The 19,333-nt window shown below is 40.0% G+C and overlaps 1 protein-coding gene across 1 annotated transcript in view; it reads left to right on the top strand.

Moving 5' to 3' along the window:
* Window positions 1-2,232: 2,232 nt before the first annotated feature.
* SPTLC3 (serine palmitoyltransferase long chain base subunit 3) overlaps window positions 2,233-19,333 on the top strand; it is an 80,968-nt gene continuing 63,867 nt past the window's right edge. The window contains exon 1 of the mRNA XM_030945718.1: window positions 2,233-2,637. Within this exon, the coding sequence (XP_030801578.1) occupies window positions 2,521-2,637 (117 nt within the window). The 5' untranslated portion in view covers window positions 2,233-2,520. The remainder of the gene's footprint in view (window positions 2,638-19,333) is intronic.

Below are 19,333 nucleotides of genomic sequence, written 5' to 3'. Positions count from 1 at the left end.
CCTTCTATAAATCTTTTCCTCTGAATAGGATCAGGGTAGGAATTTTAGTCAGCTTCTAGTGGTATTTGTTTTGTGAGCCCTGGCTTTTAGGTCATAGTTAACAGATATCCAAATGGGCAGCTCTTCTCTGAGTTTATTTTTTTAATTGCTTATTTAAATGGGGTATTTTTTAAAGTTTTATTTGTTTGTTATCTTAAACAATATAGACATTGAAAACTAAAATTCCCATAACACATTTAACTTGCTATTTTATTCATGTAAGGACCCTGGTAATTTCATGTGTCTTGAAACAGATAACAAGGACAGACCTAGAGCCAGGAACTAGCAACAGAATTTGCATTATCTGAACTGTTGTTTTAACTGGAGGTTCCACTTCCCTCATGAACTTAATTGGGGAGGAAAAATAAACACATATGAGATGTTAATTTTATTGCTTTGTGCCTTGAAAGGTGCAGAGCCTGTTGGGAAGAGCAGAAGTGCTAGCTGGGACATGGGAAGCTGCTAAGGGGAGCAGCCCTACTCTGGTGAGTGTCCTTGTCTTTATCACACCAGGGGGAAGATGATCAGTGACTGACTGAGCAGATGGCATGGTTTAAAGGAATTTGGCTTGCTGTGACAATCAAGGACACAATTCCCAAATGAAGAAAGCTCCTGGATGGGTGAGGCTTGCCAGGTGCAGAGAGAATAATGCCTTGCATGACCTTGTTCCATTTATCAGCAGCCCACAGGGGGTAGGTGTGCAGGAGATATTACCAAACACTTTTCCTGCAGGCTTATCCTCACCTCAGTCTTCTTTTTTCTTTGCAAATATGAACTCTTAGCCACTTAAGACCAACAATCCATTTTGCCACTATAATTGACATGATTATATTCACAATTCATATGTCAGTGAGCTGTACTTACAGATGCCTTAATGAAACCTAAACATAACTAATTCATACAGAAATGAGGTATTCTTGCCTAGGAAAAGCACCAAAAAGATAAAACTTTCAAAAATCTGATTTCTAATGGTGAATCTTGTAAAACTGTGAGGCAAAACATTTTGGTGTTTTACTGCTTCTGTGTCATTTTAATCAGTTAAGAGGTTATTTTCTTCCCCCAAAATACTACAGTCTTATTAATTTAAGTTTAGATCACTCTAAAGCAGGACCCAAAAGTTTTCTAGTACATTGATGATATCTCACTTTGCAAATTACTTCAAAGAAGAAAATATATTTTAGCAACTTAATATGTGTCTACGATAAGTTTTCAAAACCAACACAGTGTGTTTCCCTGTGTATTTTCACAGTGGTTTGTTTAACATTTCATCTCCTGCATTCCACATACTCAAGTTCTAGGCTGCTCTTTCTGTATATAACTTACATTTCATTGCCAGGATGCCATAGCAATTTTTTCTAATTAAAGAACTTCATGTATTTTTATTCTGCCAGCCTTTCCTCCTAACTGTTTGTCAAAATTGATATTATAGTACAGCTTTCCTGTAATCTATCTCTAATTTGAATTATTTTGGGAGGAAGAGATTCTATTAAATGCTACCAGAGAGGTTTCTACTTTTACTTTTTGTCACTAAAACCTGGAGCATGAGAATTTGAGTCAGCAAAGACTGTACATGCATTTTTACAATTAAAAACCTTTTTTCATAAAAGAAAGGATGTATGTTAGTTGTCCTAGTAGTTTCACATGTGATTAAAGACTGACTTGTTTTAAAACTAAATTAATCGGCTTTATAAAAATCTGTTTCCCGTTCATTGTAACAGCATGCCATTTATCCTACTACTGCCAAACTGAGTTTAAAGGGACAGTTCACTCTAGTGAATACTTGGGCATGTGTCTGTAGTATCTAGCTCCAGATAAATTTTCATTTTATTACTAAAATGCTTTCCATTTCTTTGCAGGTATAATGCCTGTCATGCTACTCATATACGAAGAGATTAAAAGAAATTTTTTGACGTTTTTCTCTGCTTTACTCAGGGCAATACTACTGGTTTTCAGCTAAAATACTCTTGAGATGAACCATGTAATTTTACAGATTACACTGTTAAAATTTTCAAAACATGCTGGCAGTTTTTACGGAGTGACCTCACTCTACGCGGAGTGTAATTCGGAGAAAAGAAACGAAGTTTCTCCCTTGGAGGTATTTAAGAGGTAATGTATCTTTAAGTGTCTCCGCCTCTGAATCCACCCACTTCTTGATAGCTGCAGCAGCCTTGTTGACTCACAGGAGCCGTGTTCATGCAAGAGCCAGCAAGGAGCAGTAATTTCCAGAGATTTTAACAGCACACCTCCTGCCATGTATTTCACATTCTAGCTTGCTGGGGCTGAAGCTGTATGAAAGAAAGTTTTATGTTTTGAAGAGATTGCAAAAGATAGTTCCTCCTCTCATCCTGGAAAATCCTGACAGACCAGTTGGATACCTTTCAGGCCTTAACCAAGAACTTTATCTTCTCATCCCACTGTCTTTTTTACAGTAGAAAGACCCGAGACACCCTTAAGAACTGAGAATCTGACTAATTTAAACAGATGGCTAATCCCAGTGCTGTGTGCAATGGACATCTACATCATCATCATCATCAGAAACAGAATAACCTCTTAAAAAGTGGAATATCTAAGAAAAATGGAATCACTAAAGGAACTAAGGTAAGGTTTAATTGTTTACCCTAATTGCCTCAATATTGAAAACAAATAGGTAGTTGCAACATTACTTATTAAGCCATTTTTATGATCATCTTAGTGTCCATTGAACAGCTTGTATGGATTAGGCTTGTGTGTGAATTTGTAATCTTGGGACTTAGCACTGCTTTTGTCTCTCCTAAACTGTAGAGAGAGTTGGGAATGCTCATGCAAATGCTGTTGATCCCATGGACTGACTTAGTGTCTAGTTCATATCAAACACAACAAACAAAGTAGTAACTTCCTTCTAAAGCTTAACCGGTGGTGGACTTGACTTTGCAATGGATTAATCACTAGTGGAAAGCTGTTTTGTCAGCTTCAAGTGTGTGTAATTTTTAAAGTGTGATTTGTTGCTGTACAACTATAACAACAGAAGTACGTAGGCAGGCAAAGCTGCCTTTTCATGATGTTTACATTTATGCAGGGATGGCGTAGCTGATCCCCACACTTTACTGATGCCTGCTATCCAGCCTTGGACTGCTTAAAATCCAAGCCAGTTTACTTTCTGTTTTCTTAGGCTGTTCTCTTTGAAGCAGCACTTCTCACATACATGAATGTTTTGTAGAACTGTTGGCATGTAACATCCTGAAGAATGAACAAATCTAAAAGTACACTTTTACAAAAAGAACCCAAATCTTAAAGGTTGTCTCTCTGTGATACCTGTTCTGACTGGGAGCTTGCTGTCTGTCTTGGAATGTCCTAATTCTGGATCTTGATGTGATCATTAGGAGAAAGTCTTGTAGTGACTATAAGAGGGCTGGCTTTACAGCACGGTGTGGTAGTGACAGGGGGGATGGAGAAGAGTGCTGGTGGAGCCTGTGCACTCACCTAACCATCCCTATTGGGTTAGGAAGCTTTGGACAAGGACTGTGGCGAGGGCTCTGCTGTTTTACAAATAAACTGCTATCTTTTATCTTTCTCTAAATGGGGCTCTCACACGCCTTAGCACTCTAATGAGGGCACACCCAGTGTCATGCTTAATGGTTGTCTGGCTTTAGGTGTCTCCCCTGGTATGAGTATTTCCCAATCACTGGCTTGCGTTGGATGAGGAAAGCAAAAAAGTCTTGCACAATGATTGAAAAAGACCTTTCTTGGATTTGCTTCCAGAAACATAATTCAGTATCCTCTTGTATATCTCATACACCTCCTTGTCATTTTGTACATTAGCTATTTGCCACAATGGGGTTCTAAGTCTTTGCTTTCCGCTTGTGACAGATTTCAAGGACTAAGTTTTGCCATTCAGTTACTGCTAACCTGCTGCAAATAAGTAATTTTGAAATCCCAGAAGGGCATTAATTAGGATTTCCTCCTTAATAAAAAAAGGGTAGTAAACAGGCAGAGAAGTAATGACTAATATTACTGAGCATGAGCAAACAAAAGGAAATAAATATTGGTCTGAAAGGGGTGGCAAAGAAATGAAGGACATTAGATGCACCTACAAGATTAGTGAAGTCTTACAAGCACCACATGGTCGGAGGAGAAAGTGTTTTACCCTGCTGTGTGACACCTGACAGCAGCACTGAGCCACTTGTAAATGCCATCCATGGCTGAGGGAAGCGGTGAAGAAGTGAAGGCTTAGAAAGTTCAGGAGGCTTGTCAAAGGCAGATTTGGTAAGTCTAGGTCGAGCCCTGTGCTCACAATTACATATCATTTCCCCTTTCTTCCTGCTCCAAACACAGAAAGAAGGAAACAATAACATACAAGAGTCCTGAATGAACCAGGAATCTCACTCCTGGCAGGAATCTCCCCATTCCTGTCTGGTCTGTTTCCCCGCCCCAGCTGCCTCACCCTGTTCAGTGCTTATGCTTGATGCTATTTTACAGGAGCAGATTCTGTTCCTTCCTCCCTGTGTGTTTAGGAGCCTCACTGCTGGAGCTGTGCACACACTCCTCCGTGCACTCACACTGGCCCCTCCTCGCTGGGGTGTGCTTCCCACTTTAGAAACTGGGATCTGAGAGACAGGGAATGTGGCAGCTTGGTGCACAAGGAAGCCTCCACAAGGCTTCCAGGTTTCTCTTAATTCCAGTCATTCTTCCTTCTTTCTCTTTTGTTCTTCAGCCACCTTGCCCCCATTGCCCCTAACACTCTGATACACACATTTATGTACTTTACTGCCCATGCAGTAAATTAATTGACCATTAAACACCTTATATAGCAGAAATATAGTGCTAGCATATTCAGGGGATGTGGCTGGTGATGCTGTTCCGAGACTTGTGATCGTTCCAAAACTTTTGGGCTTAGTTACAGCTGTGCTACTTTGCAAGGAGGGGAGGAGGGTGAGATGCTGTGGTTTGAGAGAGATTTGAGATAGTGCAGAGATTGCAGTGAGTGAATGGCACAGTGAAGGTTTCTAGGCCTGTACAATTGTCTGACTGGAACATCAGGCTTTGCAGCAATCAGCTCTATAAACCCTTTTTTTCCAAGGAAGCCCCCAGGAAGCACTGGCTTCAGGAAATGCTGGCTTTGGAAACATTGTTTTTGAAAATACTTGCTCAGGAACAATGTCTTTTGCATCATAATGATGTAAGAACATTTTGTGTGTCTTTGCGTGCTTAATAGAAATAGAGAAGCAATTCTGATACCACAAAACCCCCTGGGTTTCTAAAGAAAGGATTTTGTTTAAGGGTTGGGAAAGGTAATTAGGGATGATCAAACGTGGGGGAGCAGGGAGGCTCTCTTTGCTTCTAGCAATCTGTGGCCCGCCAAGGAGAGAAAGGAGGTAGCTGAGTGATAAAGAAGCAGTGAAGCATCCTACCAGAAGAGAAGCTGTTGCTTTTGGGGAAGTGCTAGAGTGCTTTGGGATGGGACTGCTCGTTCAGATAGCTTCTGTGATTTTTTTAGGTCAGGTTCACTCAATTCTAGCTGACAGCACAGACTCTCCATGTACTAATGGATATCAGGCTTAACCATGTCCCCACAGCCATGCTGCATCCTGGTATTCTTTGGAAGCTGGGCCATAGTAAGACCTAAACTTTGGGAGATGGGTTGTGGACCATGTCTTCCACTTTGTTCATGCTTTTAACAGAGGCAAATGCTTTGTGTTCTTCCAGAATCCATAGTCTGGGCTTGCCTTTGCCCAAAGCACAATTCAGTAGCTAACCTATTTTTTTATGTAACTGTATTGGCCAGGAGAAGGTATTTTCCTAGTGATGGTTTCTTTGCTGTTATATTGCTGTTGATTTGGTACCGATAATAGGGGACATTGTATTTTTAAAACAGTAAATATGTTTATCTAGTGGGAACTTTTTTCCCTATAAAACACATGCAACAGTTCAATTTCTTCGATAGATTATTTTCTTGGATGCTTTAGCCTCCAAGACATTATAAAGCTATTTGTAAACTCTTTTTTTTTTTATGTTCTGCACTGAAAATGGCAGAGCTTGGAAAAAACGTGTAGTCAATAAGACTATAGGCTTTTCCAAGGATTTCAAGCTCCTGTGTGAAAGCAAAAAAGAACCTGGGATGAGATCCAACACAGTAACATCTGCCCCACTTATCTGATGGCCCAAAAATGTGATAGTCTCCAATATTTGGAGGGTCCAAAATTCAGAAATTGTTTAACTTCTGTCCTGTTACATCTGAATCTCTTCCTAGCTGTTCTACTTAGCTATTTGGTTCAATATTCCAGCATCCAGTCTCAGTCCTTTCCATGCTCCTGGCACCCTAGTTTCTTACATCTCTTTTCTGCTTTCCAATGTCATTTATTACCTAATGACCATCTCAAAGAAAACACTGATTGTTTAGAAAGAGAATCATGAGAGGAATGTGCCATGCAACTGTTCTCATGGCAGTAAGTTTCTTGTATGTTGTAAAGGCCTCCTGTAATTTCTTTGCTCTCTCTTCACAAATGCAGGCAGCACTTCAAGTGTTTTTGCAAACCTGGTGTAAGTGGAGCATTTGAGATGCATACTCAATGTAAATGTTAAAGAGTATGGTAGGAACAGAAATAAACTAATTCCCACAATCAGAGTCAAGCAATAAGGGTTGTTATTAATAAGAGAAGAGCAAGGAGAGAGGGTTAAGGCTGATCAGGCCTTTCCAGCTGTTTGCAGCTTCAGTTGTGCAGCCATAATGATCTACCAACATAATAGGATTTTTTCTGAAATATCTTCATATTTTGATATTGGTTTGGGTAAAAACAAATTGAAAGGGAACTTCATTGAGTCCAGCCTGTTTCATTTGGAGCAGGTCAGCATTTTGGGCATTTTTCATTGTGCATGTGTTCATGGAAAGTGCAATTGCAATTTTCCCTCAGGAAAAAGTTGAGATTTGGTTTTTAGTCAAATTCTCTGCCAATTGCTGTACATGTTGCTTCAGCTGCACCATAGATATGATCTCCTCATCCTCACCTCCTGCCTTCTTTTCTTCTTGGTTTCAAGCCTGAGAAATGTGTTGCTCTGCACCTGCCCTCTCAGATGATAATCACAGGTCTCGGATCCACGCCCTTGTTTCTGTCATCTGCCCTGCTATGTGATGAGCTCAATGCATTGGAAGCAGGAAACACTGGGCACATCTTTCTGCAGCCGAGGTGTCACCACTGTGTGGGCACATGTAACAGTCTCTGACTCTTGTAGCAATGCTTTGAGCATGTTGCATGAGACTTTACATGCAAGGCTGAGATTTTTCACATAGCTCAATATATAAGGTTGGTCTGAAGTCATTACCCTCTTAACACCTGGAAACCTCTAAATGCAGGTAATTAAATTTTGGAAGGTAAAGCCTTTACAGAAATAGCAGACAGTAATTTACTTTGGCTTGAAAGATTCAGCATGTTGGGTCTTTAAGGTCAGCCTCCTCTTAGCACAGTAACAGCTCACCCTTCTACTCATGAAAGCAATAAATATGTTGGGAGACTGGCTTAGCTACACACACATAACTCATGGCTGAGCTCCAGTGCAAAAATAAGCAGTATACAAGAGACAGAAACAAGAATGGCCTTTGAAAGAGAAATTTTGAAATGTTCTGGGGGCATCTTTGGTAAGCCAAAGATCTTCTGGAGTCAACAATTGCAAGGAATATCAAAGGAAGCAAGAACAGATCTCACTGCTACATTAGTAGTAGATGAATGAACAAGGAAAACGTGTCCCATCAACAAATGGGGTGAGTGATTTAGTGACCACAGATGCAGGTAAGATGTACTCTGTGCTTTTTTTGACTCACTTTTCACAATCAAAGTCGTCCAAGCCTCTGTGTTGTCAAACTACCAGCAGTGAAAGAAGGTTGATCCAAGGATCTCTTGGAAATGGCAACCCATACAAGGGTGTGGGATCAGGAGGGAAGCACTCGTGTGGTAGGTGACATCAGAGTGATCTCACACACTTTCAGCTTTAGAAGCTCCCAGGTGTCAAAGATCCCTGATAACTTAGGAGAAATGTCCCACCTGTCTTCAAAAGGCAGATCATTTCTAGCAGAGGTTGCTTCTGGGAGCATAGAGAGAAAGGTCATTTGGAACAGCAAGCATAGATGTACCAGAGATAAATAATATTTGACTGACTTTGTCCTCTCTGCTGAGATGACTAGATTTTTCTATGAGAGGTAAGTGATAGATGTAACCTACCTTGACATTGGCCACACCACCCTCATGTGCTACTTGGGGCATTACGGTCTCGATGGGCAGACTGTGTGTGGGTAATAACTGGCTGGATCATCAGGCTCAGAGTGGTGGTTAATGGTTCATACTTGGCCTGCAGGCTGGAGGGGTTTCACATGTGGGGAGAGGGAGGGGGAATCAAGATATGGGTAACAGCAATGGGACATATGGAGCCTTTCAGGGCTCAGCTGGGCAAAACCCTGAGCGCTCTGCTGGGAATTTGATGTTGACCTGCCTTTTAAATATGCAGATGAAACAGAGGCCATCCAGTCACAGTGAGTCTGTGACCTTTCAGTGCAAGGAGGCAGCATTTCTGTGGTGAGTCAGCAGTAGTGATCCAAAAATGGATGGAATTGATGCAGATCCTCAGTTGGGCTTCTATGAATATTTGTCTGGCAAGCAGCTTCTTCGTGCTCAATAGAGGTAACTGGTAATAGAAAGCCATGGTGTGGCTACTGCTATTGCCTGCCTGTTTACATCCCTTCAGCATGAGAATTAATTACCTTTGCAAGCTTTTAAGTTGCAGTCTGGCTTTCAGAAATGAGAAAGGTGAAATGGATCTTCTACCTGCGATGTCAGTGAGGGATGTGGCTGGATGTGTTCCATTGCAGAAGCAAGTCCATGAATAATAATAAGCTGAATGATAAGATAATGGTTGCTTAGGGCCTGTTTGGGTCTCTGTGTGAGCTGGCATATACAGGACCCAGGGATGACCACAGAACACTGATTGAAATGAAAACAGTAAATTCATTTCCATTGCCTTGTCAAACTAGGGATCCCCAAAGCAGCACCTAGGCAGAGCCACATGAGCAGGGACACCAGAGAACTCAGTTCTTGCTCAGTCCTTGCTAGAGGATCTCTGAACCTGCTGTTTTCACCTGTATTTCAGGGGCTGTCACAGGTATAGATTACCTCCTTGCTGTGATCTTTTCCACAGCAGGGAAGGAATCTCAAGCTTGTTTGAGTGCCTGCAAGTCTATCTCATGCCTCTTATTGAAACACAGACATTGAATTTAGCCAACATACAAAGCTGAGCAACAATTGGTATATGTGTTTTTCTACACCTCAGCTGCAGATCACTTCAGCATGTTTATAATTCTCCTCAACAATCTTCTGGTATGTTCCCACAGTTTCTATAAAATCTGACCAGATTTCACCAGAAAAGCGTTTAGCATCATGCTGTCCCTCTCACAGCTTGCTCTTTGCATGTGTGCAGTGGTGTTTCAAAACCTGGTTTATAGGGTACAAGACAACTGTAAAGATCCTAATTCATCATGATATGCAGGTCTGTTTCTTCTGCCAATAGACATATGAACTCTCTCGTGGATTTTTGGTTTTTTACTTTCCTTTTAAGGAAAAGTGATTTTTGTTGTGGCTGGGACTGTGGCATTAACCAGCAAAGCAGGAAATTAAATTTCCCTACAATGACCAGTGGCTCAGCCAGAGAATTTTTGCCATTCCTGGCAGCTAATTTTTCCACAGAAAATACTTTGAGAAAGCAACCCAGCCAGGAATTCTGCGAGGCTATTGTCTGAGAGTTGTCACTGTGGGATGGATATGGAATTATGGGATGGAATATGGAAGAAAAACACCAGTTAAGGAGAATAGCAGGCAGCAGGACCAGCATGTTTTGTGCCAGACTGAAGAGAAACTGAAGTGTTTTGCACTTAAAGATACATAAATTCAGATAGATGACCAGAACATTCTGTGAGATACCTTTAGTATAAAACTGTGAGGTGAAGAGCTGAATTTCCAGGGTAGATGCCATCTATATACACCCCTGTCTTCAGAACAAAGTAATATTTAACCCATCCTGGCCAGGTGTCTTTCTCCCACCTGAGGTATTTTGAATTTCTAGAACATCCAGTGTAGATGTAATATAGTAATACCTTATCTGTTCTACTGATCATCTCAGGGGTTTTTTGGAAGTTATTCAGCTGTATCCTTGCCTTCGTTCCTTTGATCAAGCACAGGCATGTGCTCGGTCATTTCCCCCTCTTCCAAAAAATTTGGTCTTCTCCATCAGCCTACCAAGTCATGAGGGTTTATCCACCTAAAAAAGAAATATAGAAAGACAAATTTGAGATGCAGAGCTGAGACTTGTAGCCATTTCAGCTGCCATGATGCTGCACTCTGCTTCCTCCAGGAATTTCCATTTGAGTTTCTGCTTCCCTGCTGCTGCTGCTGATTCATACAGCCTAAAGAGTTGCCACACATCTCTCTATGTGACTCACATGTAGCTAGCTGAGACTTCAGCCTGGCTAATCTCACAGCCCAAAGCTGTCAGCTTACACCTGGTATCACAGCAGCCAATTTGTATGTTCTTGAGCTTCCCGGGCCTGTTCTGCAGGAGAATGCCTCAATCTAGCTTAGAATTTCCATTTCCTGCCCATTTGTTGTGTTTCCACAAAACTTTGATTGTGTTCTGAAAGGAACACTTCTGCCCCTGTCATCACCAGGCTGCATTTCCTGCAGGTAAAGGTAAGCTGCAGTCAAGTTCTTATGCACAGTGTTGTGGAGGAGATCTGTCAAGATCAGCCCCACTGCTGCCTGGAGAGGGCAGGACACAGATGGTTCCACCCAGTCCCAGCAGCCATATGTCAGTGACAAGTGATTTACATGAGACCTTGGAGGTCAGGAAATACAACCTGAGAAATAAATTTAGGACCACCTATGGCTGTCACATTGTACCTCATTGTCAGCCATTCCCTGAAAAAATCCCAGCCCTGTGATCTGATCAAATGCATTTCCTGCTGACCAACCTCAGATCTTTGGGTGCTACACAGGTCCCAACACCAAACTACAAAACAATTCAAAGTGAACAAGATTTTTTGAAGGCATTTCATGATCCAAGACAGCATTCTGAAAAATCATGTTTCCTCTGCTTTTTGAGATCATACTCATGCAAGTTTCTGAGTTTGAGCTTTTGAACTTCAAACAATCCAACAATCTCTTGACATCAGTTATCTTCAGAGGGAATGTTTTATTTTGTCTCTGGCACAAAATGTGTGTTTGCAAGTCTCTTGAAGTCATCTCTTTTTTGTAAAAGGGTCTTAATAAATTGCTCCCCTGTGCAATATTTTCCTCACATCACTGTTATATAAACAGCTTGTCTGTTTGCATATGTGGGTGGTAAAAGTGTCTGGGAGGTTCTAGCAGATATAAGGGTGTGTTAATCTTGAAGGGGGGAATCTTCTCGGCTTTTGATTGTTCTATTTTGAACAGAAACGAAACAAAACTCTTCATCAAACTGCTTTGATGCAATCTCCACCCCTTTTCCTCTCTTCTAATCACAATCATCCACCCCTGTGAGCCTTATCCTTGGTTTCTTTCCACTTGCTTTAGGTTACAAAAAAAACTCTTGGTGAAATAAGCCTTTAAGTATTGGATTGGTGCATCTGTGGGTAAATAAGTAGTAAGGGGTGTTCCAAAGCAGATTCTCATTTCTCTCTGTGTAAAACCCAATTTTATCCCAAGTAAGAAATTACTTTATCAAATTATCTGGGAAGAATCCCATGTGGCCAAGACTTGTCTGTTGTTACTTTTTGGCTCTCAATACATATTTTAACAATGTCTTTTCAGGTTGAAGTCAGAACCTTTGCTTCTTAAATCTGCCTCTTACCCATAACCAAGCAGGAAGTACAGATTCCAAAACAAAAAATCTGTGTTTGCCAAAATCTACAACTTTTAAAGAAAAAAGTTGGTATTTTTGTTTTTCATTCTGAGATAAGTATGATGTTGATACATGCCAAGTCTAATTGCTTTTTTCTTAAAATCTGTTTTCAAGTGTTAGAAAATGTACCAATTCCATAATTTGTGTCTATTTTCAGCTGTGTATTAATGGTGTGCATAGTGGGAAATGTGGGATGTGCTATGAGCACTAGCAAGTTAGCAAAATAATTCTGAGGTTGTGTCTAAAGACAGGAGACTTGTGCTTTGGGAATGGAGGTGCAGCTTTAATAAAATCTGGTTTCACCTTGGGCTGAACCTATTGGCCAAGAAGAGGTGTAATTTATTACCTCCCTGAAGAGGAATTAATTGACCTCCTTGCATCTCTTACTCACCAGTGAAAGGTAAAAAATAAAATTGTGCACACTATGACTGTCTTGAGCCAAAGATATTCATGATCAAGAAGGGCTTCGGGGATGCTGTCCTTTTTCCACATGTCTATTGTAAGGATGGGGAGCTGAACAGATTGGCCCCTTGGTGCTCTAGCAGAGGATTTGTTGTTACAGCAGCAGTTTTCAGCATAAAGTAATGTCTACAAGATCATTCTACCTCCCTGCCTGTACAATGTCTTCCAAAGCACTCAAGCTCACCTGTCCCTTTCCAACAAAATGTTCTCCGCACTTCATTAGCATCTTGGTTCTTAACAAATTTCTGTTGAGGTGAGAGAAATCTTTTCCTTTTATTGTCTTCCTCATCACCTCTATGATTTGGTAAAGAAATCACAGTAGGTTTTGCACCAGAGATACATCTCTGGAGCTGATGCAAGAATTAAAGTCAACAGACACTCTACCAGTAATAGTAGGACAGTGTGATCAAGCATGACAGATCAAAAATGGACCTCTTTTAACTTCCATCTCATCCCCAACCCAAAGTATCCATTCATTTACACTTTTGAAAATCTTGTGTTAACTTCCTCATGCTTCCACCACAGCATAATCAAGCAAGTCAGAAGGTAAAAATTAGCTTTACCTATCAACAGGTACAAAATATCTTAAATTTGCAGAAATAAGGGGTAACATTAGGAGGTTTTTATATCTGTGATTCAATATAACCAAAGACCTTCAGAATTCTTGCGTGTGGGCTGAGAATCACAGGGATTTATTTAAGTAAATTGAAGCATGATTTCAATATGCTTTTTTGGGATCATTATCAGAGACTTGGGCTTTTTATACTGTTTCAATGTATGCCTGCTGAGAACAGTATTGTAAACTTGGGATTTTGTTATAAAAATATTAACATCTATAGGAAACAAAGTTTCAATCAATGGCAAGTTATGCAGATTCTTAAAACCTCAGGTAGGCATATTTGGTTTTATTCCCCACTGAAGGGGGAATATGTATGTGAAATGTATGTGATCAGGGAGAGGAGAGTTATATGAAAGGAAAAACCCCACCTACATAGTTTGAGCTTTCAACATGGCAGCATTATAACATCTTGGCTGGTTTCCTAAAGAAACAAAATTTATATAGTGATGCTATCTGTCTGTCGGCTCCTTAGCAGCTTGTGAACTCCTGAGCCATTTTCATATCATCCACTCTGCTTTAAGCAGGCTTTTGGACACATGAGAAAGGCCCAGCACCTTCCTTTTCTGAAATAAATAGAAGCTGCAGTGTGAACTCATTCCTCCAGTGCCCTGGGCAGTCTGCAGCAGGGAAGGAGATCTGACCTATGCTCCAAATAAGAAAGAAGCTTCTGTCAGAGTGTTCCTTTATTTTACATGAAAGCCAACATGAGACACACATAAAAGCCCCCAGAATTTATTATTCCCAGAGCTCACACTGCTCTGTTTACTTCTGCTCCAACTCATTTCTGCATGGTGTGTATCTTAGTGTTGCATTTCTCAGGAATTCCTTTAGTCCACAAACTTTCTGAGATAAAGACACTTTATTTTGTTTTCTGCTTGTGAAATACTTGGTACACAAGGGATGAGTGTCTATTAAGGGTACCTTTATTCACCGTGGATTTCTATCCAAGTGTATCACTTTTTCAAATATCAGTGATTTGTCACCAGTATTGTGTGAAAGTGATTGCCCTGTCTCATGTTCTAGCTGATGCTACTAAGTGAGAATGAAGTGTGTTTTGGTGTCATTTCTCATGGAACATTTCTGTTCTACCAGTCTATCTAAGAGATGAAACTTGAGTTCATGGTAAACATTATTGTTTTTCCATAATTCACTTCTAACCCAGTCAGGCATCAGTTCTTCATCTTTAGAGCAGTCTGATCCAAATCCAGAGGGGATCAGACTTGGAGCTTTGCAGTTCCAAACCCATTGTTGTTGTCTGGCTGGTGTTTCTCCTGTTCACAAGGGCTGTGTGATTTCAGTTCACCTCCTGTTGATCAAGTCTCTCACCTGCTCAGCAGCACCATCCTCATTGGAGCTGTGTTCCAGGACACCAGTTTAAAGACAGAAATGCAGACCTCTCACTCTGTGACAGGTAGTTTGTGTGAACTCAGGCTGGAGGCTGATGGACAGGCATTTTAGAGGTCTTTGAGTACTTCAAGCTTGAAATTAACATGACCATGATAAGAATATTTTATTTTTCAGGGCTATACACAGAATTACTTGAATAGTGCGGAAAGACTTTTAGCCTTTAACCAGATATCCAAGAAGGCTTGTGCCTTTAAAATACAGCTTAAAGAGACTGACCAAGGATAGTTCTCAAACTATCTCCACTTTTCTTTTTTTATTGAGTGATTTTTTGCTGGAGAAGCTAATCAAAACATCTCTGCACTTTGATGCTTCTCAATAAGTAACCACCATGGTTGACTGACAATAATTTGTTCTCAGACTCCACTGTTTGCTGCTTATTCCTATATTTCTTTTTTCTAGCCCTGGACATCTTCCTGATTTATGGCTACATTTCAAGGCTGCATTTATCACTACTGCACAGTGTGTGGCATGCTTAGCTGTGCTACATCCCCACTCAGATGCATGGCCAAAAAAAAACCAAAAAGACATTTTCCACAGGAAAATGTGGAAGGAAATTGCAGGGTTTGCAATGCAATATTTCAGCAGAGGTAACAGAGATGGGCATCAATCATCTGGAACAAATTATATTTGCCAACTGCACCTTGTTGGAGTAAGAAACAGCTTTATCTATGAGATTATGGTGATAAAAATATTTACCAAGTTTGATGATAAATCTTCTGACACCATTTCCTGAAATTGTGGTAGAGGCAAATAAACCAGTGTTACTTTCTATGCTATTGGATAAAGGAATATTTTTCTTAACTTGAAGCAGATGCTGGAGTCTTGTTTCTTTATTAGCTTCATTTAGCCATGGTTAAAACAAGCTGACACACCTGTGCTTTATCTATTCACATTTGCAAAATTGAATAGGAGTTCGTGATTTTGGAGGGTTTTTGCAGTCGATATTGTTCAACATGTAAGGTTTGGCAGAGCTCATAAACAACAATGTTTTTACAGTTGAGTAGGTAAAAACATTAGCAGTGCTAATTGAAACACTCTGAGTTTTGAAAAGAGAATTCGGTTGGGTGGGGGAGATGGGAGGAAAATAAAAGTGCATACACATGCAAGGCTTGAAAGGGAACGATGTCTTGAACACTGACAGAAACAGGTCTTTATGTATGCATACTGGTCACTTTTGCCTTAGAAAATTAATTCTCAAGCTACTTGATATCTAATTTACGTTATAATGGTTAGTTTCACATGAAGGGTGATCATCAGCTGGATACAAAGCTGCTTATGTCATAAGCATGTTACAACTATAAGCAAACACTTTGGTTTAGGTCCCACTTTCACGCCTGAGAAAGACATACTTGGAAATGAGACACTCATGTCTGCAGCAATTTGTAATTATTTTACAAATTATTCAGTATTTATTTATGTGAAAAATGCCAATCACTTGGGTTTCAAATTTTAAAAGTTTAATAGTAATAAAATGGTTATAAAATAGTAATATAATTAGAGTAATAAAAATGTGGACAATTAGGATTTAGGACAATACAAGACAATAAAAACAAAGAGTTTTTTTGGGTTTTTTTTTGTTTTACCAGACGGACAGTCTGGGTACGTCTTTCTGGGCAAAATAAGCCCGAAAAGGACCCACGTTAACAGAGGATTAACCCTTAAAAGCAACAGCCTGTTGCATATTCGTACACCTCACACATGATGCATAAATTCTATGCAAACAAAGGATTCTGTCTGGTCAGGGTCAACCTCTTCCTCTGAATCCTGCTATCTCAGTGTGAGTACCTCATTCCTCTTTTTAAAAAAAGTATCTTACATAGCATAGTTTCTATTTTAATATTATGTTATAACCTAAAACTAGGTTATAACATAATATTATTTATGTTTATTTATATTTATTATTTATTTATTTTTATTTAACACACTAAAGAAAATAATATTTATATTTAACACACTAAATAATATTAATACACTAATATTATTTATATTTAACACTAATATTATTTAATAACACTAATATTATTTATATTTAACACACTAAAGAAAATTAACACAGCATAACTTTCTAACACAACACATATAATATTCATTTTAATATATGTGAAAATCCAATCATAAAATACGCATTTTTCACAATTTTTAATATAATATTTATTTAATATTTAATTATTCAGGCGTCAATAGCGGGGACAAGGAATCGCAGTTGAACTGCTGTAACTTGTGAGGTACTCACACCGAGACAGCAGCCCCAGGACACCTAAATCTTTCAGAGAAAAAGAATTTATTGCTCTCTTATCAGGAGAAATGAACTTCTTCCCACCTTGCTCAGCCCTGAAGACGCTGTCAGGATTCAGAGGAAGAAGCTGACACTGACCAGACAGAATCCTGTGTTTGAATGGAATTTATGCATCATGTGTGAGGTGTACGAATATGCAACAGGCTGTTGTTTTTAAGGGTTAATCCTCTGTTAACGTGTGTCCTTTTTCGGGCTTATTTTGCCCAGAAAGAGGTACCCAGACTGTCCGTAACTCTTTGTTTTTATTGTCTTGTATTGTCCTAATCCTAATTGTCCAAATTTTTATTACTCTAATTATATTACTATTTATAACCATTTTATTACTATAAAACTTTTAAAATTTGAAACCCAAGCGATTGGCGTTTTTCACAAGCTCCTCCTCATTTCCAAGCCCGGCTCAGCGCAATCTGCGTTCGCGAAGGGCCAAGGAGCTCTCTCCAGGTGCCAGCGGGCCAGGCCGGGTGGAAATGAGGGACTCAGATAGAGCAGCGGCCGGACCGGCGAGTCCGGCCGGCTGGGTTGAGCCGAGCTGCTGTCAGCAGCGCTCGCAGGGCGGCGGGGCTCGGCTGCAGGGAGGCGGAGCCGCCGCAGGGAGCGAAATGCGCCGTGAGAAGTGGGGCAGGGGCGTGCCGGCTGCGCTGGGGGTGCCCGCGTAGCCCCGGGCGCTGGGGAAAGGCAGGAGGAGGTGAAAGGTGGCCGGGCTGAGTGTGCGGCGGGTGAGCTCAGCCGGGGTGACGGCGAGGAAGCGCAGGGAGGAGTGAGTGGTTCAAGGAGGGGAAGATGGAGATCTGCAAGCAGCTGCTGTCTTGAAGGGAATTGTGAAAAATGCGTATTTTATGATTGGCTTTTCGCAAATATTAAAATAAATATTATATGTGTTATGTTCGAAAGTTAGGCTGTATTAATTCTATTAAGTAGTGTGTTAAATATAGTTTTAGGTTATAACATAAAGTTAAAATAGAAACTACACTATGTAAGATGCCTTTTTTAAAAGAGAGGACTCGCACTGAGATAGCAGCCACAGGACACCTGAATCTTTCAGAGAAAAAGAATTTATTGCTCCATTATCAGAAGAAACAAACTTCTTCCTGCCTCAATCAGCCCTGAAGATGCCGTAAGGATTCAGAGGAAGAAGCTGACACTGACCAGACAGAATCCTGTGTTTGAATGGAATTTATGCATCATGGATGAGGTGCATGAATATGCAACAGGCTGTTGCTTTTAAGGGTTAATCCTCTGTTAACGTGGGTCCTTTTTCGGGCTTATTTTGCCCAGAAAGAGATACCCAGACTGTCCATAACTCTTTGTTTTTATTGTCTCATATTGTTCTAATCCTACTTGTCCAAATATTTATTACTCTCATTATAACCATTTTATTACTATAAAACTTTTAAAACTTTAAAAACAAGTGATTGGCATTTTTCATAGCAATTGATTTGCTTTTTGTTTTTCGTTCTTCATAAATAGCAAAGAAATAAGACTGTGAAGTGGGTAGCTGCAGAATCACAAATAATTTCACAGCTAGCATGTGTATTGACTATGGTGTAGTACTCAAAAATGAAATACTTTAGTGTTGACTGAAGGTTTAGTTAAAACTGAGCAGCTGCTACTGCCAGCTCTGTTCTGTACTCCCATTAGGAAAATTCTAGCTCTTTTGTAACTTCTTGCAATACTTTTCTTCACTTTTTCTGAGTCTGTAAAAGTGCTTTAATCCATTTTGTCATACATTCCTCAAAGATATACTTCTTAAAAATTTTCTTTCTAGCTCCAAAATAGTAGTATTTCTGGGGAAATGTGGTGTCCTCTGCAGCATGCCTTGTAAGATAGCAAAAGCAGATTTGAGGGCTGTGTGGGACTGAGATGGATCTTAGGAAATGAGGATAGAATTGTAGTGTAGGAATGCCAGGCTTCCACATTATTCTACTGAGATTTGTAACACAGGAAAAAGTTGTTAGCACTTAACTCAAGCTCACTACAGAGACAAAGGAACATATATGGAATTTCAAAATAATTCCACTCAGCTTTGCAAACGAAGTTGTCAGGTTCTTGGAATGGCTCCCACAGAAAAGAATTTCAAAATTCTGTGGTCTGTGATCCTCTCTCTTGACAGTGCAGGAATGCCTGTGTCAAATATTTTCCATTCCTGCCGTGGATTTATTTCCCCAGAGGTTATGTTCTGTTTTAATGTAAATAATCTACATGGTGTGAGAGAAGATACTTTAAAGATTTTACATTCCATTCTAGTCAAGACCCATGTAATAATCTGAACCTTAAGCATAATTATCTTTTCTTCCTGTATCTTCCTGTATATCTTCACTGCAATGTCTGTTGCATTTTCAGTTCTCTTGGTGTAGGAGCCAACCTTACTCCTTGGCTGATAGAATCCCAATTTGGATACTACTCCATTGGTCAGGGTTTTTAAAATGAAATTCTGATCTGTTTTGTTCATTAACAAATAACAGAGGATGCTGGATTTTACCCCACGCTTTGGCTGTCTGGGATTCTGTCAGAATAAAGCAGAAATGCATTGGTCAAGGCAGGCCTTCAAGTAAAGTACTTAAAGGTACTTTAAGAATCTATGTTTTAGGATATTTCATATGAAGTGATATCATCTC

Source organism: Camarhynchus parvulus, chromosome 3, assembly GCF_901933205.1.
Source record: "Camarhynchus parvulus chromosome 3, STF_HiC, whole genome shotgun sequence".
In the NCBI taxonomy this organism is placed as follows: Eukaryota; Metazoa; Chordata; class Aves; order Passeriformes; family Thraupidae; genus Camarhynchus; species Camarhynchus parvulus.
This window is presented reverse-complemented; position numbering and strand designations above follow the sequence as displayed.